The sequence below is a fragment of the Oryctolagus cuniculus genome, chromosome 12 (assembly GCF_964237555.1).
Source record: "Oryctolagus cuniculus chromosome 12, mOryCun1.1, whole genome shotgun sequence".
Lineage (NCBI taxonomy): Eukaryota > Metazoa > Chordata > Mammalia > Lagomorpha > Leporidae > Oryctolagus > Oryctolagus cuniculus.
The window spans coordinates 98,022,143-98,045,898 of record NC_091443.1 but is presented as its reverse complement, the minus strand read 5'-3'; the positions used below and the strand labels follow the sequence as shown (position 1 = coordinate 98,045,898).

At 54.2% G+C, this 23,756-nt stretch overlaps 1 protein-coding gene across 18 annotated transcripts in view; it reads left to right on the top strand.

Annotated features, from left to right (window-relative positions):
* The window catches only part of LOC127482730 (monoacylglycerol lipase ABHD2), a 709,665-nt gene that overhangs the window by 423,803 nt on the left and 262,106 nt on the right, over positions 1-23,756 (top strand). For 8 of the 18 annotated variants that reach the window (XM_070054436.1, XM_070054437.1, XM_070054434.1 and 5 more), the window contains 5 exons: positions 8,125-8,322; positions 9,907-10,009; positions 10,779-10,984; positions 12,565-12,619; positions 13,461-14,343. The exons of 1 other annotated variant lie outside the window; for it this stretch is intronic. In XM_070054436.1, coding sequence (XP_069910537.1) covers positions 8,125-8,322; positions 9,907-10,009; positions 10,779-10,984; positions 12,565-12,619; positions 13,461-13,737 — 839 coding nt within the window. In that variant the 3' untranslated portion in view covers positions 13,738-14,343. Of the gene's footprint in view, positions 1-231; positions 1,255-5,776; positions 5,818-8,124; positions 8,323-9,906; positions 10,010-10,778; positions 10,985-12,564; positions 12,620-13,460; positions 14,344-23,756 lie in introns of those variants that run through there. 9 more of the 18 variants (XM_070054443.1, XM_070054442.1, XM_070054445.1 and 6 more) reach the window with 9 other exon arrangements.

Genomic DNA, 23,756 nt, shown 5'->3' with positions numbered 1-23,756 from the left:
GATCTCTGCCCTCCCTGAGCTTCTCAGCCGCCTCTCTAGCCCATATCCTTATTCCACTTTCCCTCGGATCTGCACATAGTTTTACTGCTTCTATTTCTTCCTTCTGCTTCCTGCCCCCTCTCCCCACTTTTGCCCATTTACTCTCTGGAGTTGTGAGTTCCGAGTGAGTTGTCAGTTCAGAAAATTGTTTTAGTCCATCTTATTTCAACACCTGTGAATGTTTCTATGCAGGCACCTGTGAAGTCACTGGGCATACTCTGTGACCCCGACAGACAACAGTTCTTGCTCTCATGAAGGCTGCCTCCTATTACATGAGCGAAACCTGAACAAATAATAAGTTAAGTGCATTATGCTTACAATTTAAAATTCTGATGAGTGTGATTGTTTTGTCCTGTGTTCCCAGGTCCCAGTTTATCATCTACTGACTTAAAACTGGCTGGTGGTAATTCACATAGCTGTAGAACCCACAATAACACGTTTCCTATTGTCATGGTCCTCATTTCTTTTCCATATGGTGTAAGGAAATTTTGCTTTTCTTTCAAAGGCCACCTTGAACACAAGAGGTTCTGAGACTCAGGATGTTTTGAGACCAAGGTTTTTAATTGTGGTGCTGTATCCAAGTAACTGTGGAGATATAGGCAAGTCTAATCCTTCCTGAGCCTTGATTGTCTTCCTGAAAAATAAGGAAGCTGTTGTAGGTCTGTGAGGTCACTTCATGCTCTGGGGTGTGTCTGAGTCAATTATGGAATAAGATGTCTGTAATAGAGATCAGTAACAACTGTGGTCAAGAGCATACCCAACCCTGATTATGTTTCCTTCAGGAGCATCTCGCTGAACCTTTGGCCTGAGAATGCAGAACAAAAAGAGCATAATAGGAGATGCAGTGCCTGGTGGGTGGGAGATCCAAGAAGACAAAGAGAAGAATGAGGTGACAGTAGATCCTGGGGTCACAAAAGTGGGTCTGAATGAGTGTACCTTCAGGCTGAGTTCGGGAAGGTCCAGAGAAAAGCAAAGAATGTGCACAGCATCATCACCCTCCCTAAATAGCAACTGGTACTGAGCAGCAAGGAATGAGATAGTGCCCTTATCCAGAACTCCTTGAGTATCTGAACAAGGAGATCGACAGAAGGAATGCAGCCCTGCTTTGTTCTCCCAAGGAAGACCTATGCCAAGAAGAGGGGATGTGCACAGGAGGCCTTACTCCAGACCCCAGAGCCTTGACCCTGGAACTGCCCTTCCAGCGATGCCCATCAGGTAAATGTGGGCATGGATGGATGGAAACACTTGGAGGTGGGCTGGGGATGCCAGTCATTACCTACACAGTTCTTCCTTTTAGGTCAGCAGATACAAAAGAAAGGTTCCCTTGCACCAAAGCAGTGGTGATACTAATCTTCAGCACATCTTCAGCCTTTAGAAAGGTTTTCACAACATTTTCTCCTGAGTTTTGCAAGTAATGCCCTAGGCATTGGCAACAGGCAATAAAGCCTGATCTATGCCCTGGAAGTGTCCAAGGGAGTGAGGAAAGATGGCCCCAAACCAGACAGTTCCAGTGGGGTGTGACAACTGCTGAGTGTTGGGATGCACTGGTTTTGGATGCAGCCCAGACGAGCAGTGTGTGGTGACATTGCTTCCTTATCCCTGCCACATTTATCACTGCTCAACACATGGATTTTCTCCTCAGACACTCTGAAGGAGTTGTCAGGATTCCCCTACAGAAATGAACTTTGCTGAGGATTTTTCAAAATGGAGAAGGCAGAGGATTTGAGAGGCCACTGGGACAGAATGCCCATGAGATGATGTCTTCTCTTTTCAGCCTCTGAGCACATGGTTACTGAGTGCTCCTACCTAGCTGTTACTGGTGCTGTTATGTGCTGTTGATGCAGAGTTGAATGAAATGTTACCCCAGCTCTCCAGGAGCTCCACCTGGAAAACAAGAAACTGCCAAAAGGCACGGGAAGTGCTGTGACAGACATATGACTTGAGTCCACGGTGGAGGGGGAGTGTTCACCTTGGTGTATGGACACTGATGCAGTTCTTTGAAGTCCTGTTCGACTATTTCTGCTTTTCCAAATATGTAGATTCAACACTATTTAAAGATTTATGTTTTTATTTGACAGAGTATTGGAGATGTAGCGATGGAGGGGAAGAGAGAGAGAGAGATGGAGTTCTTGGTTCCTGGCTTTGGTCTGGTCCAGATGTGGGTGGAAGGGGCCCAAGTACTTGAAGTATCATCCACTGCTCCCCAAGATATTTTGACAGGGATCTGGATCAAAAGCAGAGTGGCCATGACTGGAACAAGGACTCTGATATGGGATGTGGCCTTCCCAAGTTGTTGTTTAACCTGCTGGAAAATGGCATCTGCCCTCCCCCAAAACACTGTTAAATCATAGTAATATGTTAAGAGCATCATGCTTTCAGAATGAAAGAATTTCTTGTCCCACAGCTCCTGTGCCCATCCTTGGTATAGAAGGCCCATGTCACTGTCATACTTGAGATACATGGACCTGTGTGGAAAAGACACAGGACATTGTAGGATTTGAATTCTGGATCTGTCTTTGCTAGTCTGAGTGACCTAGAATAAGCCACCTTACCTCTCCCTGAGTGTAGGTCTCACCATCAGTAAAAGCAGGCAACTGCACCTAACTTGCAGGGCTGTTGAAAAGCTAAGAAGCACTGCATCTTAAGGCCTGATACAGTGCCAGGGCTGAAAACAGTACAGCTTCAACTTTGCCTCTAGTCATTATTGTCCTTGTGACAAACCTGCCTTCTCCCAAGTATAGAAGTCACTGCAGAATATTCAACATTTTCTTTTTTATAAGATTTAGATTTACTTGAAAGTCACAGTTATGCAGAGAGAGGAGAGGGAGAGAAAGAGATCTTCCGTCTGCTGGTTCACTCCTCAGATGGCCACCACGGCCAGAGCTGTGCTGATGCAAATCTGGGCGTTGGGAGCTTCTTCTGGGTCTCCCACGTGGGTGCAGGGACCTGAGCCCTTGGGTCATCTTCAACTGCTTTCCCAGGCCATAATAGAGAGCTGGAGAAGAAGTGGAGCAGACAGGACTCGAACTAGTGCCCATATGGGATGCCAGCACTGCATGCAGAGGCATTACCCACTATGTCACAGTGCTGGCACCATATTCAACTTTTTCTGAAGAAGGTATATTTGTTTTCAGAGGGTGAGGAGCATGATACCCTCAGGACATTGGTTCTCATGGAAAGGCCATGCTCTGTGCATCTGGGCTCAGCACAGGCCACTGCCCTGGGAAAAAGCCCTTGGAAAGCCAGCTAAGGGAGCAAGAAGAGCTCCAGTCAAGTAGAAAATCAGAAATCATCTCTGCTCTGCAAAGGGACATCTTAACATCAGATTTAGAGTGCCAGCGAGGTCATTAGAAACCTCAGGAACCAGGTGTAGTGCCTGTCAGTTACAAATGATTATTTGTTTAGTCTGGAAAGACCCCAGAAGTTGAGTTCTATTGCCTCCTTCATGAGATATTCTGTGATGAGAACAAGGGATGGCTGTGTGGTAGCCCCACACTTTTCTTTCTTTCTTTTTCTTTTTTTAGATTTATTCATTTGTTTGTTTGAAAGTCAGAACTTTAGAATTATTTTTCTAGTTCTGTGAGGAATGTCATTTACATCTTGATGGTATTCAATTGAGTCTGCAAATTGGTTTGAGTAGTATAAATAAGTTAAAAATACCAATTCTCCCAACTATGAACAGTAGTGGTTCTCCATTATTTGTTTCTTCTATAATTTCTTTGATTCAGATTTTCTAATTTTCCTTGTAGAGATCTTTTACATTCTTATTTCAATTTATCCCAAGGTAATTTGTTCTTTTTGAAGTCATTGCTCTTATTATTTTCATATCAAACTTCTACTTGTTGGTTGTTGCTTTCTTATCCTGCAGCTTCACTGAAGTAGTTTGCCTATTCTAACAGTCTTTGATGTAGATGTTAGGCTTTTCTACATAGAGACTCATGTCATCTACAAATGGAGATGTTTTAACTTCTCCTTTCCTATTTGTATGCCTTTTGTTTCTCTTGCACAATTGCTCTGACAGAAACTTCTTGTACTATGTTGGATAAGAGTGGTGACGGTAGACAACCTCATCTGGTTCCAAATCTTAGCTGAGATTTTTCCAACATTTCCATTCGCTATGACATTGACTGTGGGTTTGCCACTTACTACCTTTATTATGTTGAAGTATGTTCCTTCAAAATCAAATTAATTCAGGGCTTTTATTTTGAATGGATATTGAATGTGGCAAATGCTTTTTCATTATCTACTGAGATGATCATATAACTTTAATCTTTTGTTCCATTGAGGTAATATGTGATATGTATGATTTCTGTTTTGAACCATCCTCACATCCCTGGGATGAATCTCACTTGTTTGGCACAGTGATCTTTTTAAATACGGTGCTATAGTCAGTTTTCTAGCAGTTTATTGAGAATTTTTGCATCTGTGTTCATGAGAGATGTTGGCCTATAGTTTTCATTTTTGTGGTGATGCTTTGTCATTGTCCAGTTTTGAAATAAAGGGAATTCTGACCTCATGGAGAACTTGTTAGGAAGGATTCCCTTGCTCTACATTGCTTTGAATCATTTCAGATAAATTGCTGTTAGTTCATCCTTAAAAGTTTGGTAGTACCTGTTAACCAGGTTAGTAACATCAGTTGTTACTAATACAGTTACAAACATCACAAAATGGATGGAAGAATCTACGTCATTGGAATTAGAAATCCAACACAGTTGTCATGGTACTGGAAACACCTCCACATTTATTTCAAACTTTTTTTTAGTTGTTTTGGAGATTAAATAAAAAGCACACATTTTGTTTTCATTATGTTATTGCTTTCTCTTGATTTTTCAAATTAAGTTTACAAAGGAATTTAAATAGATAGAAGGAAACTTTAAAGTAACCTCATTCATGTATAGAGGAAGAACATACAGATAATAAAAACTCAAAAGGCAGTTCCTCTAAGCCAAATATGCCCAAGGGAGAGAGAATGGGTTGTAGTGAAGCAGAAGGGGAACATAGTTAGGAGATGTATCACTAACCCAAATGAGCGCCTTGGAGTCATCAAAGATGGGATTCTGAGCAGCAGAGTTTTGTTCAGTCTTCGTACTTCCTTAGAAATGATTTACCATCTCTGGCAAGTTAACCTGAAACTTAGCTGATCCACGAGGTTGGAAGACATTAGAATCCAGAGCCTATTGAATGAGTCTAGTGTTATTCTGGACCTTAGGAGAGAAAAGTGGACGATAATATGCTATTGGTAGAATAAGGGGAACGAACAGAATCAACAATGTTTCTAAAAAGAATAAATGACAATGAGAATTGAGTTTTAGGAAAGAAAAAAGGGTATAGTATCTTGGTACACTGGGGTTGTTCTCTGAAACACCTTCATCCCAAACCATATTCCCTTCCATATCATCCTCCCTGTATTCATTTCAAACTATGACCCCTAAACCTCCATAACCTCATTTTTAGTTCTAAGCTCTAATAAGATGTATGAATTGAAAGATATTTCATATTCTCATTCAGTGACAAAACCTTATAGAAGAGGCGAGAGACTATGCATTGTCTTTATTTACCTGCATTATGAGAATGTTCACATATTTCCTTGCCGACATTATGTGTTTGGCTAAATGTTCTGGCTCTGATGCAGTGAAGTACAAGTACTGCATGGCTTATGTGGTATTTACATCCTATTGCCTTGCTAAAGACCAAGAAGATCTGTCTTTGAAAATACATTTGACTTTCATAATTTCAGATACAACATTGTGGCCGTGAAGCTTTACACGTACGTATATGGTAAGTAGAGGTGCATTGCATGTAGAAGGTGAACATTTCACTTAGGATCTGTGCTCTAAGGTGTCTGTTTCCAATTCTTACATGTGACCAGCAGACATAGTGTGGTGCTGTGTCTTATTCTATTTGATTTTTGAGTGTGGAGGGCATGAAATCTTGCTCAGACGTTCCCTTCTGTAGTTCAATGCTGATCTCCTACCTTGAGAAAACCTGGTCTCTAGACTGCGGGACTTCAGTTAATACAAAGATGAAGCCATAGACTGTTTTCATCTGCCAATGTCATGCCCTGTGGATGAATGTGTGTCACTTGAACCTCAGGGAAATTCCAGACTGGATGTGTACAATTTTAGCATGCCCCAGACCCCACACAGAAGTGGTGACATGAGTGTCTCAGATATGTTGGCCTATATAGTAGCCAAGACCCCAAGATTACAGTGGTGTTCTTAGCAGGAAGGAATGTCACACACCAGGCAAGAGCCTTAGAGAGAATCACGGATATTAAATAGCAGATGAAATTACATCAGTCAAAGACCCTAATCTCATACTTCTCTTGGACATCTCAAAGAATCTGAAATCCTCGATGATAGGAGTTGTGTTGCATATAGGAAAGAAAGCTTGCAGATGCCTCCATATTTTGGTCCTAGTAGCCCATGAGGCACATATATGCCCTGGAAAATGATGCTGTAATAAGTGCTGCTCCCTTTATTCACTGGCCACTCTGCCAGAACCAGAGAACATGTTCCTTTAAATATGGCCAGAGGAGTCATTTCCTGTCCCTCTTCTTTGGGACATTGTACTTTCATGATCATCTCAAGGATTGTGATGAAAGTGAAATGTTGTCATTTGTACAGTGCTTTGCCAAATGCTGGGTATAAATTCACCAAGAAGTTGTCACTGTTACTTTGTTTTTATTAACACTACCCTAAATCCACCCCTGTACAATGTAAAGTAGGACATGTAATCTTGTGATGCTTTAGTTTATGATTTTTAAGATTAAGAATTTGATGAATAATTATTTCTGCCATAGAATATGAAGATCAGAGACAGCTGAAAATGAATTTCTTCATACCTTTGATTCATCTCAGAAACTGATATCTTACACATTAGAGTGGGAAGATGCTGAGGGGTTCAGGACCAGCCTCATTAGTGGAATTCAGCTACCATTCAATAGGACTTAGCCAATAAGAAAATTTATCAGGCAATGTTACATAAAAACTGCAGATGGATCCTGTTCAATATGTAGATAAACTGAATGCAAATATGAAAAGAATACCATCAGATTTGCAAGTTTTCCCACATGGATGTTCACTGTGTATTGGGGGGAGGTTCACATCAACTATTTGTGTCAGTTGATATCTTGAAAAGGCTCTTGTGGGGCTCGAATGAAACCCATAAGTGTCAAGTGTAAAGTGTCCGTCAAGTGATGGTGAAACAGGGCAGGCCCACTTAGAGGAAGACACTGAGGATGTAAGGGCATCTAACTGGCTTTCAGTTGAATGAAATGCCCATGTGCTGCCCCTGTCAGGGCAAAGCCAGCACAACCCTTGAGTGCAACAGAAAGTCTACTGAGATGGGATACAAAACATTTAAAAGTGAACCCTTGGCTTAGTGTTGTGCTGTGCTGTGTGGGTCTAAGAAGCTGAAGAGTCTGAGAAGAACATCATGGGCAGTTTATAATTCAGCATCTCTCAGTGGTGGAAAAGCCTTGTGGTCTCTTTTGACATAAAGAAAAGTTGGAGTGACTTTATGACAACCCTTAAAGTAAAAATTGTTAGGATATGAGTCCTGCCTTAATCTTTTAGAACAGAGGAATGAGAAATATGCTTAGACGCTTTTGGGAAAAGGTAGGACTATGGTTTCAGCCAGGGGTACACAACTGTGGAGGCTGTGTTGAGTGGGTGGTCCCTTTAAGACGTTAAGAGGTGGTCCCCTTAAGACTTTCAGAGGTGGTCCCCTTAAGACTTTAAAAGGACCAATCAGGCTTGTGCATCAGCCAGGTGGCCTAGGCAACTGGAAGGCAGTGGCTCCCAAGATTCCATGATACCCCCCGTGTTTTGATTCTGTGACAGTAACTGCCAAGTTACCTGGAAGTGAAGCCCTACTTCTCTCACTCTGTCGGATGTTGAGCAATAAGCAGGAGCTTATGCTCTGAGCTCTGGCACCTGACTGAATCGAGAATAAAGGCGTTAAAGTGTTGTGGGGTGTTTCCTAACAGTAAGTTGGGAGGTACAGTTATCCTCATCTATCAGTCCTACTGAAAGAGGTTTCATTTTCTTTAACTCCTCTTTTTCTTGGGTGTCTTCTTCCTAGTCCCTGGATATACTCATTTTGCTACAAGCATCGATATGGCACTGACTCTCGGTCCCTCACTTGACGTGAGGGTAGAAACCAGTGAGCAATTAAGCTCTCAACTGGCAAAGAGCCAACGAGAATCAAAAGAACTGAAGGAGAAGCTTCTTAGAGCTGAGGCTAAGGCCTACCTCCTGGCAAAGCACCTGCGGGACCACAGTAAGTTCGTTCTTTTCCCTGTGTTTAATGTTTTATTTCTAAAAAAGAAATATAAATAAAATAGAGAAATTTGTTAATATAGATTGAATGGGAGACACAGCATTATTCATGTTCCCATTCCACAATAAGTTCTATAGGTTCAGTGTCACCGAAATGATGAGTATTTGATGTCACCTCTTGGAGAAATGACCTGTTTGCTAACCTTGATCCTTCTCTTCTCTCTACCAAATAAGTTACATAGCTACCATGCTCTGAGAAGGATTAGCGTTAGTAGTTACAGCATCAGTTGGTTGTGCAGGAATAACTGAGGCACAAGTTCAGCCAATTTTCCACATTTTCACTGAGCTGTAGGGTGGGAATTCTGACACTGTCCCGCTCCAGCTGAGTCACTTTGCCAAGTCCCTTCAGGTGCATTTGAACTCTTCTTCGCTCATTTGCTGCCAATGTAGTATTTTCTCAAATGTTATTTTAAATCTTTATCCAATAAATTGGTGGGAATTATATACTACTATAGCTTTGGTGTTTCTGTGACTACTTTAGAGTTACTTAACATAAGTGAAGATGAGCATCTTTTGATTTGATTATTGTATATAACTCTTGTCTATTCTCTGGCTGGATTATGGTCCACTTATACTTTATTTCTTGAACTGTTTATTAAGTAGAGCCATTAAGCCTTTGGTAGTAGTATAAATGAAAAATACATTATATGGGGCCAGCGCTGTGGCATAGCAGGTAAAGCCACCACCTGCAGGTGTTGGTTTGAATCTGGCTGCTCCACTTCTGATCCAGCTCTCTGCTATGGCCTGGGAAAGTAGTCTAAGATGGCCCAAGAGCTTGGACCCCTGCGCCTGTGTGGGAGACCTGGGGAAAGAACCTAGCTCCTGGCCTCAGGTTGGCACAGCTCCAGCCATTGTGGCCATTTGTGGAGTGAGCCAGTAGATGGAAGACTTAGCTCTCTCTCCCTGACTCTGAATCTCTATAACTCTGCCTTTCAAATAAATGAGTAAATCTTTAAAAAAAAGTTAACTGAAAAAATAAGAAATAAAATATTAATATTTAAAAAAAAAGAAGGGATTAGAAAAAATTCCCTGAGGGGCCGGCACTGTAGTATAGTGGGTAAAGCCACCGCCTGCAGTGCCGGCATCCCCTATGGGTGCCGATTCAAGACCTGGCTGCTCCACTTCCAATCCAGCTCTCTGCTGTGGCCTGGGAAAGCAGTAGAAGACGGTCCAAGGCCTTGGGCCCCTGCACCCATGTGGGAGACCCGGAAGAGGCTCCTGGCTCCTGGCTTTGGATCGGCCAAAGATTGAAAGACCTCTCTCTCTGTCTATTTGCTTTTCCTTCTCTCTGTGTAACTCTGGCTTTCCAAAAAAATATATAAACCTTTTTTTTTTAAATCCCTGAACAAATATAAATAAAATGGAGATTATAATTGTCCTGTCCATGGGAGCTAAAGAAACAAAGAGGAGGAAATTCACACCAAGAGCTTGATGGTGTAGCTCCACTTCCTGACAGACAGTGACCTTAGCAGCCCGCTCACCTTTCCACTGAGGCAGGTGTATGTGTGTGCGTGTCTTTCCTCAGATTGTGAAGAGTATGAAGATCTAATTGAATCAATGCTGAGGGAGAAGCCGCACTTCCTGGAGGGGCAGCTGGCAGAGGAGCTGCTACCTGCGGAGAATCTCAAGTAAGGGGGCTCTCTCGGGTGGGCAGGTGGAAAGGTGAATGCATCTCTCAAGTGGGGCAGCTCAGCTGGGGAACCAAGAACTGATGTGGCCAGGAGAAGGGCAGGGATTTACATGGTGGGCTGACCCCTCAGATTTATAAAACAGGCAGACAACAGAGAAATCACCAAATTGTAGGCTGCAGTGGATATTTAGAACCTCTTTTCGACTTGAAAAACGAGGCACTTATTGACTTGAAATTCACATACAAAATTGAAGAACGTGAACCACACAGAGACGTTTTGTATCCACACAGTGCTGTAGGATCCCCTCCTCATTAACTGTGTCTCCATCACCTCCTGACCGTGGATGCTGTCTTAGATTCTCCCTGTCAGTCGTTATTTCTGCTGAAAGCCATTGTGCCTGGCATGTTTCTGTGTCTACCTTTGTGACCACTCGCTGCACACTGCATTTTAATAAGGAAAGGTCTGTGGCTGGAGTGAGGAACTTAAGGAACATGTTGGTGAGGGAGCTGAGGAAGAACCTTGGTGTTGTTTAGAGAACCAAAAAATCAGCCCAGTGTCTAGTAATCTCGCAAGGTCTGTCTCTCTACTAAAGAGGAATCTCTTGCTCCATCTTTTCCTCTTCCCTACTGTGGGCATTTTCCCACACACAGGCAGTGATGCTGCTTAGAGGGCCCTGTGAGCACATTCTCACCAAATCTCTGCAGAGACACAGAACACACCATGGGGCCGTTCCCACCTTGACATCTTCTCTCCTGTCACACCTTAGGAAATGTGGTGTTCAAATTCAAGAGCAGGCCCAAGAGCTGACCCAATTACAGCAGAAGTTACAGGAAGGGAGAGCTCTTTCTCAGCTCATTCATCAAAATCTCCAGGCCCTCCTCACCCAGCAGGACCCTGACAGCTGCCAGAGCCGGCAACTACTCACTGAGCTGCTCAAGCTGACAGAGCACCTTGTTGCCAAACTCAGCACAGGTAAGGTGGCCAAGGCTCTGAGACTTAAGATGGTCTCAAGTTGGCATCCGACTCCACACTTCTTCAAAGAACATTTACCAACAGTCTGTAGGTTTGTGTAAACAATTCTGTAAATAGTTCTCTAAACATTTGCGGCCATTTTTGGTCAGGGTACTTGTGTAGGAACAAAGAGTGGGAAATGCAGAGCTTTGAAGGTCCCAGGGCTGCAGAGATCTCCTCCTCCCTGATGCAACTGGCCTTGGAGCAGGAGGCCGCATCCTCTAGCTTTCTTTTTTCATGCTTGGATTTCCATTTTATTTCCATTGAAATACACTTACCTTTTTATAAAGATTGATTTTTTATTTTATAGGCAGAGTTACGGGGATGGGCGGGGGAGAGAGAAATTTACTGTTGAATTGATAGTATAGACAGACTTTTCTAAACCCAGATCTGGGATTTTCTTTTTTTTTTTTTTTTCCCAGAGAAACCTTTTGGGGAACGGGAATAGGAGAGGGAGAAGGTGGGGTGGGAGCTTCAGTGAGTCTCCTGATGCTTCCTTCACTGGGGAGGCAGCCTTGCACGGTGTCAGAGGTCTTTGCTCCCTAGCAGGGCAGGCAACCGTTTGCCAGAGCACATGTCCTGCCCATGTGTCTCTATCCCTGTGACTCAATCTCAAGCTCTATCACCGCCAGAGAAGGTGGGGTGGGAGGGTGGGTATGGAGGAAAGAGTTACTGTATTCCCTCCAGTTTCAAAACACCGGAGAGAGGATGTGACTGGAGGCAGCTTGTTAGAGGGAACAAAAGCCACAGTGCAAGAGTGGAAAGTCTCGGCTGCTCCTCAGCGTGTTTTCACACACGTGTGACAGATCTTTTGTGGATTTCAATCTCCTTGTCTGTAGAGTGTCAAATAATCTGTTTCACAGTAGAAGTAACACTATGGCCATCTCCTGTGGGATATTCACACCCTGGTAACACTCCCTGACAGCCACAGCCCCCTGCGTTTTGCAGCTACCTCTGGATTTCAGCCTAGCAAACCATGTGGCCTTTCTCTTCCCTGATGAAGTTGACTGAGCTCCCGAGTTCTCTAGAACACTATGCCATGCCCTCAGTGTTCCATCTTGGGCATTAGGTCTGACTGGAGCCACTAATGCCCTACACTCTCTGGGTGGCCCCAGAGATCCTGGTGGACCAGAGGCTCTGTAGAACTCACACTTCCACCCAGTAGCAGTACACAGAGTTCACTGTCCATGCAGTCTCCAAGACAATGAAGAGCAAATTCGCATTTGGCTGTTCTCAACCCAACAGCCAGGTAGCCTATTGCTGGAGCTGATGTTGTTGGGGGCCAGATGATCTTAGGGTTTCCAGAAAATGAGGCCACGGGAGATGTGGGTAACATCCTGTTTCAATGGAGAGAATGGGATCACCTGGCTCCAAGGGCATATGGTCAGCCCGGGATGGTGGCCTGGAGACACACTGTAGCCTCTGAGGCTGTTGCCAAAGTCCCAGATGTCTCTCATGGAAAAGTAGAAGTCCTGGTGGCGGTAGCTGTGGCGTTGGACCATTTCCTGAAGGTGTCCTTCCTTATCTGACTTGATTTACAGTCAACCAGACATCTGGGAACCAGGAGGAGCCTTACGTGGACTCTCCCCATACCAGGTAGGTCTGCCAGCCCTGTGGACTTTGACTTTGCAGGGATCCCTGAAGTGTCACAGTAGATCCTGGGAGAGACAAAACAGGCTGAGGGAGCCATGGCACTCCCACAGGACCATGTCCTCCTGTCTCAGAAGACAATATTGCATCTTGTCATGGAGTTGCCCAAAGGGGTTCCCATGGCCTCTTCCACTCACTGCCCAAGAGATAGTCTTAGGGTTGACTCAGACCAAGTGGCCTTTATGTGGAATTCCGGAAGTCACCACAGCTTCCCTGGCTCACAAGAGGAGAGGGCCACTCTCTGGACTACATTCAATTTCTGTCCATGTAAGGGCATTCCATCTGTGGGTGGCACAAAAAGTGATCCATTGAGATCCCAGAGCCAGCCATCAGAAGGCAGAGGGAGCAGTCTGAGGAGTGGGGGTGAGAGAGCCAGAGTGCTGGGGTACAAGAACTCCTCAGCAGGTGTATCTGTCATCATCGAGATATCTGGGGAGTTGATGCCTGACTGGGTCTCAGGGGTGACCCACAGCTTCAGTGAGGCTCCTGGTGCTTCCTTCACTGGGGAGGCAGCCATGCAGGGTGTCAGAGGTCTTTGCTCCCTAGCAGGGCAGGCAACTGTTTGCCAGAGGACATGTCCTGCCCATGTGTCTCTATCCCTGTGACTCAGTCTTCAGCTTGTCACCGCCAGTCCTCTCAGAGTCACCTTGTGACCAGGGAGTGGGACATCTGCTGGGGCCCGTTTTACCTCTAGCCACAGATGCACTGTTACTGCTTTGGAGGGCGGGCATGAGTTGGTGCTACTCACATCCCATGTTTGTAAATGTGCCTTATCTCCACACTCCAGCAGGCCAAGTCTCAGGCTGGCCCAGCTGGAGCTTCTCAATGGCCTGCCTAAACCCAGAGTGGGACCCTGGTGGCCCTGTCCTATGGACAACATTGTGGAGATGGCTTACGATGAGATCTGTGCCAGTGTCTGGAACCTCCAACAAGAAGAATGCTTCTTCAGGGAAGCTGGCCTTGGCAGTGAGTACTTCTGGGGCAAGGTGATGCTTCGAGCCCCAGGGTTCTCCCCAGTACACAGCCACAGGTCTGCCTTGCAGCCACCAGCCCTAGCTGAGTAACAAGAGCACTGTGTGCTGGAGCAGGGCCCATGGCTTCATGGTAGGAAACACCAGATTACACAGCATGAACACATGAGGAATTTGGGGATCTAAGCATAGTATAGCAACTAGAGTTGGAGTCATGTGGTTCCCCAGAAACACCCCATGAGATAATACCGCCTCATGCCCACAGCAGTGTATCCGACCAGCCAGAGGCTTGTCAGCACAATGAGTCTGGCTAAAAATGATGGATGAGACTAAGAGCCTTCAGCAGCAATCTCTTCACAAACTGCTGAAACTTTGTAACCGCTACCAGTTCTGGAAGAATACAGGAGAGTAGGAAAAGATAAACAGGAGCACAGGGCCCAAATGAAATGAACCCAAAAAGCAGAGGGTATGAAAAACACCAATGGTCACTGAGGTCAAGACTGTGGTGAGGCAGTTAGAAATCGAGTTGAATTGATTGTCCATAACAAACCACGAGAAAAAGAAAACCCAAGACATCCCAGTGTGGAGCTGACACTTCCCAACAAAATAGCAGAGGTCAGATGAATTGACACCCAGTTAATAAAAAATATGCTGAAAAAAAAAAGCAACAGATATCACTACTCACAACTTTTAGTACCTTTGAGTGATACTGCAGAGATATCTCTATGCAAATATGAGGCCTTAACACTTCTCCCAATGACCACAGCATTCAGGGAAGCCCTGCCATTCGAAACACCTAGGGGTCCTGTGTGTTTCACCAACCCAGCGACTGACAGGGTAGGCAGGGAGAGTCAAGTATCCCACCTACCCTGACATTAGAATTGTGCTTGTCAGGGCTGAATGTTGCTTGTTGGCAGCACGGGGCAAAGATGGGCGCAAAAAAGACACTAAGCTGGGGTATACAGCACAATAGAGATCCTGAAATGTAGTGGGTGATGGGCGGTCCGAAGACTACCCTGGCAGGCAAGCAAAGCCACTATCTGGACTAGGCGCCAGTCTAAACGCCAGCTTCTGAGCCACCAAGACAACCACCCTGAGGTATGTACACATCTTGGCCTGTGCGTGGGTAAGCCTAGTCCTCAGTGGGGCCTTCCCTGTCTCATTCGATTTGCAGTCGGCCCGACGGCTCTGGATCGGGAGCGGCCTTCCCTAGGTCCTGCCCTGCCCAGGTAGGTCTCCCGACCCCGTGAAGGCCCCGCCCCGGGGCTGGAATCCCGGCAGACTTCCCCGCTATCCCGGGAGGCCCAGGGCTGGGCCGCGTGGTGCCCGCACACCCACTGCCCCCCTCGGCCCCGTGTGTCTATGGGCCCGGTGGCAGCACGGCCTCCAAGCGTGCGAGTGACACGGAGGGGGCTGTGGCCTGCCCCCACCCCTGGGGAGGCCGTCCCGGGATCCCTGCGCACCCAGTGGCCCCGTAGGACGTCCTGCGGTCCGGGTGGCTGTCCCGCTTTCCACGCGGAGGCTGACCGGAGTCTGGCCCGCAGCCACGACCCAACCACATCACTCAGCGTTCGGTGGGCGGCACGGGGATGGACGGGTCCTCGGGGAATCCTGGGCCACTCCACAGAGGCTGCGGAGGCAGACTGTGGTGGGGGAGGGGTTCTGACGGTGGCCCGAGGGCTGTCCCACCTCGACAAGCCAGGTGCATTGGTGGTGCCAGGTGTGGCCTGGGCAGTCGATGCGTGCCGCCAGAGCTCCTGCGAGGGTCCTGGAGTGCTTTGGGCGGGGTCAGAGCTCTGGGGTCCGAGTTCATTGTCTGCCCGGCCCCGGCCCGGCCGTTTCTGCGGCTCAGTCCGCGGCTGTCTCCAGCAACCCCTGCGGAGATGAGAGCTGGCCTGTGGCGGGGGACGAGGACCGCCTCTGGGGCCCACGTGCCCATAGCCACGCACGCACTGGCTTCCCTGGGCCGGCAGGCAGGGCCCGGGGCTCGACCACCTGCCGCGTTGGTGACCCTGCTGTGGTTTTCCTTCCCACCCCAGCGGGCCCGAACTCGAGCTGCCCCGGCTGGGGCAGTTCCCTGTCCCATGTGCAGCCATCGCGGGACCCCGTTGGCCGTGTCCTGCGGCCGGGCATGTGGCCGTGGCTAACCTCCAGGTCTGTGACAGCGCCAGGGGCCTCCGGCGGGAGGAATGCCACATCTTCCAGACCATAGACATGTTCGGTGAGTCCTCCCGGGGCACGGTGTCCCCGCTGAGCCACTGGGGCTCGTCCCTGGACAGCGCCAGTCTTCCTTCGCGGAGCCAGCCGCGAGGCTGAGTCCCGGGGCACAGGGCCGCCTGAAGCGGGGGGGCGGGTGGAGGGGGAGGCCGGCACACAGGGCCCGGGTCTTGTGAGACCCCATGGGTGGTGGGTGTGAAGCATATCCACGTTCACTGCGGTGTCCGGGTCGGGCCTGCCTCTGGGGTGTGGGTCACACTGTTTGGCCCTGCCTGACACGCAGCCTGCCAGGTCCCGCGGGGCACGTGGTTGCGGCCCCAGAGGCTATTCCAGGGCAGGGCCAGCGCCCGCAAGCCTGCGCGCTTCACAGGCTGCCTAGGAAGAGGGGGCCACGCCAGCAGCCTTCAGCCTGCTTCCTTCCCAACCCGCAGACAGCCCCTGAAAGCCGCAGCTCCCAGCTGTGGCAAGCAGACAAGTGGTCCCTGGCTTTCGCGTCAGCTGGCGGAGCGCCGAGCGCCAGAGCGCTCTGGAACCACAGCTCTGCGTGCCCTGGGTGTTCCGTGTGCCGGGGGGAGGCCTGAGTCGCTGGCCTCGACGCCTCTCCCAGCGACCACGGCATTCTGGGAAGCCCGGCAGTTGAGAGACCCAGGGGTCCTGTGGGTGTTGGGTGTCCCCCGCCCAGCGACTGGCAGAGCGGGCAGGGAGAGTCCGCTGTCCCGCCTACGCTGCCCTTGGAATTGTGTGGGTCGGGGTTAGATTTCTGCTGTCGGCAGCCCAGGGCGGAGATGGGCGCCCCGGGACACTGAGCTGGGGTCCGGTGCGTGTGAAGGCTTCCTTAGGGCCCTGCCCCGTGAGGTGGGGCGGTTGAAGGGCGGTCCAGAGCCCCCATGGCAGGCGGGCGCCAGTCCAGGCCAGTGCCTGGAGACTCAGCGCCCTGCCTCCCGGCAAGCCTCGAGCCACCAAGACGACGGGCCGTCCTTTAGGGGGTGTGGACATCCTGGCCTGTGCGTGGGTAAGCCTAGTCCTCAGTGGGGCCTTTCCTGTCTCATTCGATTCGCAGTCGGCCCGACGGCTCTGGATCGGGAGCGGCCTTCCCTAGGTCCTGCCCTGCCCAGGTAGGTCTCCCGACCCCGTGAAGGCCCCGCCCCGGGGCTGGGATCCCGGGCAGACTTCCCCGCTATCCCGGGAGGCCCAGGGCTGGGCCGTGTGGTGCCCACACACCCACTGCCCCCCTCGGCCCCGTGTGTCTATGGGCCCGGTGGCAGCACGGCCTCCAAGCATGCGAGTGACACGGAGGGGGCTGTGGCCTGCCCCCACCCCTGGGGAGGCCGTCCTGGGATCCCTGCGTACCCAGTGGCCCCGTAGGACGTCCTGCGGTCCGGGTGGCTGTCCCGCTTTCCACGCGGAGGCTTACCGGAGTCTGGCCCGCAGCCACGACCCAACCACATCACTCAGCCTTAGGTGGGCGGCACGGGGACGGACGGGTCCTCGGGGAATCCTGGGCCACTCCACAGAGGCTGCGGAGGCAGACTGTGGTGGGGGAGGGGTTCTGACGGTGGCCAGAGGGCTGTCCCAACTCGACAAGCCAGGTGCATTGGTGGTGCCAGGTGCGGCCTGGGCAGTCGATGCGTGCTGCCAGAGCTCCTGCGAGGGTCCTGGAGTGCTTTGGGCGGGGTCAGAGATCTGGGGTCCGAGTCCATTGTCTGCCCAGCCCCGGCCCCGGGCCCGGGCCCGGCCCGGCCCGGCCGTGTCTGCGGCTCAGTCCGCGGCTGTCTCCAGCAACCCCTGCAGAGCTGAGAGCTGGCCTGTGGTGGGGGACGAGGACCGCCTCTGGGGCCCATGTGCCCATAGCCACGCACGCACTGGCTTCCCTGGGCCGGCAGGCAGGGCCCGGGGGTCGACCACCTGCCGCGTTGGTGACCCTGCTGTGGTTTTCCTTCCCACCCCAGCGGGCCCGAACTCGAGCTGCCCCGGCTGGGGCAGTTCCCTGTCCCATGTGCAGCCATTGCGGGACCCCGTTGGTCGTGTCCTGCGGCCGGGCACGTGGCTGTGGCTTACCTCCAGGTCTGTGACAGCGCCTGGGGCCTCCGGCGGGAGGAATGCCACATCTTCCAGACCATAGACATGTTCGGTGAGTCCTCCCGGGGCACGGTGTCCCCGCTGAGCCACTGGGGCTCGTCCCTGGACAGCGCCAGTCTTCCTTCGCGGAGCCAGCCGCGAGGCTGAGTCCCGGGTCACAGGGCCGCCTGAAGCGGGGGGGCGGGTGGAGGGGGGGGGCCGGCACACAGGGCCCGGGTCTTGTGAGACCCCATGGGTGGTGGGTGTGAAGCATATCCACGTTCACTGCGGTGTCCGGGTCGGGCCTGCCTCTGGGGTGTGGGTCACACTGTTTGGCCCTGCCTGACACGCAGCCTGCCAGGTCCCGCGGGGCACGTGGTTGCGGCCCCAGAGGCTATTCCAGGGCAGGGCCAGCGCCCGCAAGCCTGCGCGCTTCACAGGCTGCCTAGGAAGAGGGGGCCACGCCAGCAGCCTTCAGCCTGCTTCCTTGCCAACCCGCAGACAGCCCCTGAAAGCCGCAGCTCCCAGCTGTGGCAAGCAGACAAGTGGTCCCTGGCTTTCGCATCAGCTGGCGGAGCGCCGAGCGCCAGAGCGCTCTGGAACCACAGCTCTGCGTGCCCTGGGTGTTCCGTGTGCCGGGGGGAGGCCTGAGTCGCCGGCCTCGACGCCTCTCCCAGCGACCACGGCATTCTGGGAAGCCCGGCAGTTGAGAGACCCAGGGGTCCTGTGGGTGTTGGGTGTCCCCCGCCCAGCGACTGGCAGGGCGGGCAGGGAGAGTCCGCTGTCCCGCCTACGCTGCCCTTGGAATTGTGTGGGTCGGGGTTAGATTTCTGCTGTCGGCAGCCCAGGGTGGAGATGGGCGCCACGGGACACTGAGCTGGGGTCCGGTGCGTGTGAAGGCTTCCTTAGGGCCCTGCCCCGTGAGGTGGGGCGGTTGAAGGGCGGTCCAGAGCCCCCATGGCAGGCGGGCGCCAGTCCAGGCCAGTGCCTGGAGACTCAGCGCCCTGCCTCCAGGCAAGCCTCGAGCCACCAAGACGACGGGCCGTCCTTTAGGGGGTGTGGACGTCCTGGCCTGTGCGTGGGTAAGCCTAGTCCTCAGTGGGGCCTTCCCTGTCTCATTCGATTCGCAGTCGGCCCGACGGCTCTGGATCGGGAGCGGCCTTCCCTAGGTCCTGCCCTGCCCAGGTAGGTCTCCCGACCCCGTGAAGGCCCCGCCCCGGGGCTGGGATCCCGGGCAGACTTCCCCGCTATCCCGGGAGGCCCAGGGCTGGGCCGCGTGGTGCCCGCACACCCACTGCCCCCCTCGGCCCCGTGTGTCTATGGGCCCGGTGGCAGCACGGCCTCCAAGCGTGCGAGTGACACGGAGGGGGCTGTGGCCTGCCCCCACCCCTGGGGAGGCCATCCCGGGATCCCTGCGCACCCAGTGGCCCCGTAGGACGTCCTGCGGTCCGGGTGGCTGTCCCGCTTTCCACGCGGAGGCTGGCCCGCAGGCACGACACAACCACATCACTCAGCCTTCGCTGGGCGGCACGGGGACGGACGGGTCCTCGGGGAATCCTGGGCCACTCCACAGAGGCTGCGGAGGCAGACTGTGGTGGGGGAGGGGTTCTGACGGTGGCCAGAGGGCTGTCCCACCTCGACAAGCCAGGTGCATTGGTGGTGCCAGGTGCGGCCTGGGCAGTCGATGCGTGCCGCAGAGCTCCTGCGAGGGTCCTGGAGTGCTTTGGGCGGGGTCAGAGCTCTGGGGTCCGAGTCCATTGTCTGCCCGGCCCTGGCCCGGCCGTGCCTGCGGCTCAGTCCGCGGCTGTCTCCAGCAACCCCTGCAGAGCTGAGAGCTGGCCTGTGGCGGGGGACGAGGACCGCCTCTGGGGCCCACGTGCCCATAGCCACGCACGCACTGGCTTCCCTGGGCCGGCAGGCAGGGCCCGGGGCTAACCACCTGCCGCGTTGGTGACCCTGCTGTGGTTTTCCTTCCCACCCCAGCGGGCCCGAACTCGAGCTGCCCCGGCTGGGGCAGTTCCCTGTCCCATGTGCAGCCATCGCGGGACCCCGTTGGCCGTGTCCTGCGGCCGGGCACGTGGCCGTGGCTTACCTCCAGGTCTGTGACAGCGCCTGGGGCCTACGGCGGGAGGAATGCCACATCTTCCAGACCATAGACATGTTCGGTGAGTCCTCCCGGGGCAGGGTGTCCCCGCTGAGCCACTGGGGCTCGTCCCTGGACAGCGCCAGTCTTCCTTCGCGGAGCCAGCCGCGAGGCTGAGTCCCGGGGCACAGGGCCGCCTGAAGCGGGGCGGGGGCGGGTGGAGGGGGGGGCCGGCACACAGGGCCCGGGTCTTGTGAGACCCCATGGGTGGTGGGTGTGAAGCATATCCACGTTCACTGCGGTGTCCGGGTCGGGCCTGCCTCTGGGGTGTGGGTCACACTGTTTGGCCCTGCCTGACACGCAGCCTGCCAGGTCCCGCGGGGCACGTGGTTGCGGTCCCAGAGGCTATTCCAGGGCAGGGCCAGCGCCCGCAAGCCTGCGCGCTTCACAGTCTGCCTAGGAAGAGGGGGCCACGCCAGCAGCCTTCAGCCTGCTTCCTTGCCAACCCGCAGACAGCCCCTGAAAGCCACAGCTCCCAGCTGTGGCAAGCAGACAAGTGGTCCCTGGCTTTCGCATCAGCTGGCGGAGCGCCGAGCGCCAGAGCGCTCTGGAACCACAGCTCTGCGTGCCCTGGGTGTTCCGTGTGCCGGGGGGAGGCCTGAGTCGCCGGCCTCGACGCCTCTCCCAGCGACCACGGCATTCTGGGAAGCCCGGCAGTTGAGAGACCCAGGGGTCCTGTGGGTGTTGGGTGTCCCACGCCCAGCGACTGGCAGGGCGGGCAGGGAGAGTCCGCTGTCCCGCCTACGCTGCCCTTGGAATTGTGTGGGTCGGGGTTAGATTTCTGCTGTCGGCAGCCCAGGGCGGAGATGGGCGCCCCAGGACACTGAGCTGGGGTCCGGTGCGTGTGAAGGCTTCCTTAGGGCCCTGCCCCGTGAGGTGGGGCGGTTGAAGGGTGGTCCAGAGCCCCCATGGCAGGCGGGCGCCAGTCCAGGCCAGTGCCTGGAGACTCAGCGCCCTGCCTCCAGGCAAGCCTCGAGCCACCAAGACGACGGGCCGTCCTTTAGGGGGTGTGGACGTCCTGGCCTGTGCGTGGGTAAGCCTAGTCCTCAGTGGGGCCTTCCCTGTCTCATTCGATTCGCAGTCGGCCCGACGGCTCTGGATCGGGAGCGGCCTTCCCTAGGTCCTGCCCTGCCCAGGTAGGTCTCCCGACCCCGTGAAGGCCCCGCCCCGGGGCTGGGATCCCGGGCAGACTTCCCCGCTATCCCGGGAGGCCCAGGGCTGGGCCGCGTGGTGCCCGCACACCCACTGCCCCCCTCGGCCCCGTGTGTCTATGGGCCCGGTGGCAGCACGGCCTCCAAGCGTGCGAGTGACACGGAGGGGGCTGTGGCCTGCCCCCACCCCTGGGGAGGCCGTCCCGGGATCCCTGCGCACCCAGTGGCCCCGTAGGACGTCCTGCGGTCCGGGTGGCTGTCCCGCTTTCCACGCGGAGGCTGGCCCGCAGGCACGACACAACCACATCACTCAGCCTTCGGTGGGCGGCACGGGGACGGACGGGTCCTCGGGGAATCCTGGGCCACTCCACAGAGGCTGCGGAGGCAGACTGTGGTGGGGGAGGGGTTCTGATGGTGGCCCGAGGGCTGTCCCACCTCGACAAGCCAGGTGCATTGGTGGTGCCAGGTGCGGCCTGGGCAGTCGATGCGTGCCGCCAGAGCTCCTGCGAGGGTCCTGGAGTGCTTTGGGCGGGGTCAGAGCTCTGGGGTCCGAGTCCATTGTCTGCCCGGCCCTGGCCCGGCCGTGCCTGCGGCTCAGTCCGCGGCTGTCTCCAGCAACCCCTGCAGAGCTGAGAGCTGGCCTGTGGCGGGGGACGAGGACCGCCTCTGGGGCCCACGTGCCCATAGCCACGCACGCACTGGCTTCCCTGGGCCGGCAGGCAGGGCCCGGGGCTAACCACCTGCCGCGTTGGTGACCCTGCTGTGGTTTTCCTTCCCACCCCAGCGGGCCCGAACTCGAGCTGCCCCGGCTGGGGCAGTTCCCTGTCCCATGTGCAGCCATCGCGGGACCCCGTTGGCCGTGTCCTGCGGCCGGGCACGTGGCCGTGGCTTACCTCCAGGTCTGTGACAGCGCCTGGGGCCTACGGCGGGAGGAATGCCACATCTTCCAGACCATAGACATGTTCGGTGAGTCCTCCCGGGGCAGGGTGTCCCCGCTGAGCCACTGGGGCTCGTCCCTGGACAGCGCCAGTCTTCCTTCGCGGAGCCAGCCGCGAGGCTGAGTCCCGGGGCACAGGGCCGCCTGAAGCGGGGCGGGGGCGGGTGGAGGGGGGGGCCGGCACACAGGGCCCGGGTCTTGTGAGACCCCATGGGTGGTGGGTGTGAAGCATATCCACGTTCACTGCGGTGTCCGGGTCGGGCCTGCCTCTGGGGTGTGGGTCACACTGTTTGGCCCTGCCTGACACGCAGCCTGCCAGGTCCCGCGGGGCACGTGGTTGCGGTCCCAGAGGCTATTCCAGGGCAGGGCCAGCGCCCGCAAGCCTGCGCGCTTCACAGTCTGCCTAGGAAGAGGGGGCCACGCCAGCAGCCTTCAGCCTGCTTCCTTGCCAACCCGCAGACAGCCCCTGAAAGCCACAGCTCCCAGCTGTGGCAAGCAGACAAGTGGTCCCTGGCTTTCGCATCAGCTGGCGGAGCGCCGAGCGCCAGAGCGCTCTGGAACCACAGCTCTGCGTGCCCTGGGTGTTCCGTGTGCCGGGGGGAGGCCTGAGTCGCCGGCCTCGACGCCTCTCCCAGCGACCACGGCATTCTGGGAAGCCCGGCAGTTGAGAGACCCAGGGGTCCTGTGGGTGTTGGGTGTCCCCCGCCCAGCGACTGGCAGGGCGGGCAGGGAGAGTCCGCTGTCCCGCCTACGCTGCCCTTGGAATTGTGTGGGTCGGGGTTAGATTTCTGCTGTCGGCAGCCCAGGGCGGAGATGGGCGCCCCAGGACACTGAGCTGGGGTCCGGTGCGTGTGAAGGCTTCCTTAGGGCCCTGCCCCGTGAGGTGGGGCGGTTGAAGGGTGGTCCAGAGCCCCCATGGCAGGCGGGCGCCAGTCCAGGCCAGTGCCTGGAGACTCAGCGCCCTGCCTCCAGGCAAGCCTCGAGCCACCAAGACGACGGGCCGTCCTTTAGGGGGTGTGGACGTCCTGGCCTGTGCGTGGGTAAGCCTAGTCCTCAGTGGGGCCTTCCCTGTCTCATTCGATTCGCAGTCGGCCCGACGGCTCTGGATCGGGAGCGGCCTTCCCTAGGTCCTGCCCTGCCCAGGTAGGTCTCCCGACCCCGTGAAGGCCCCGCCCCGGGGCTGGGATCCCGGGCAGACTTCCCCGCTATCCCGGGAGGCCCAGGGCTGGGCCGCGTGGTGCCCGCACACCCACTGCCCCCCTCGGCCCCGTGTGTCTATGGGCCCGGTGGCAGCACGGCCTCCAAGCGTGCGAGTGACACGGAGGGGGCTGTGGCCTGCCCCCACCCCTGGGGAGGCCGTCCCGGGATCCCTGCGCACCCAGTGGCCCCGTAGGACGTCCTGCGGTCCGGGTGGCTGTCCCGCTTTCCACGCGGAGGCTGGCCCGCAGGCACGACACAACCACATCACTCAGCCTTCGGTGGGCGGCACGGGGACGGACGGGTCCTCGGGGAATCCTGGGCCACTCCACAGAGGCTGCGGAGGCAGACTGTGGTGGGGGAGGGGTTCTGATGGTGGCCCGAGGGCTGTCCCACCTCGACAAGCCAG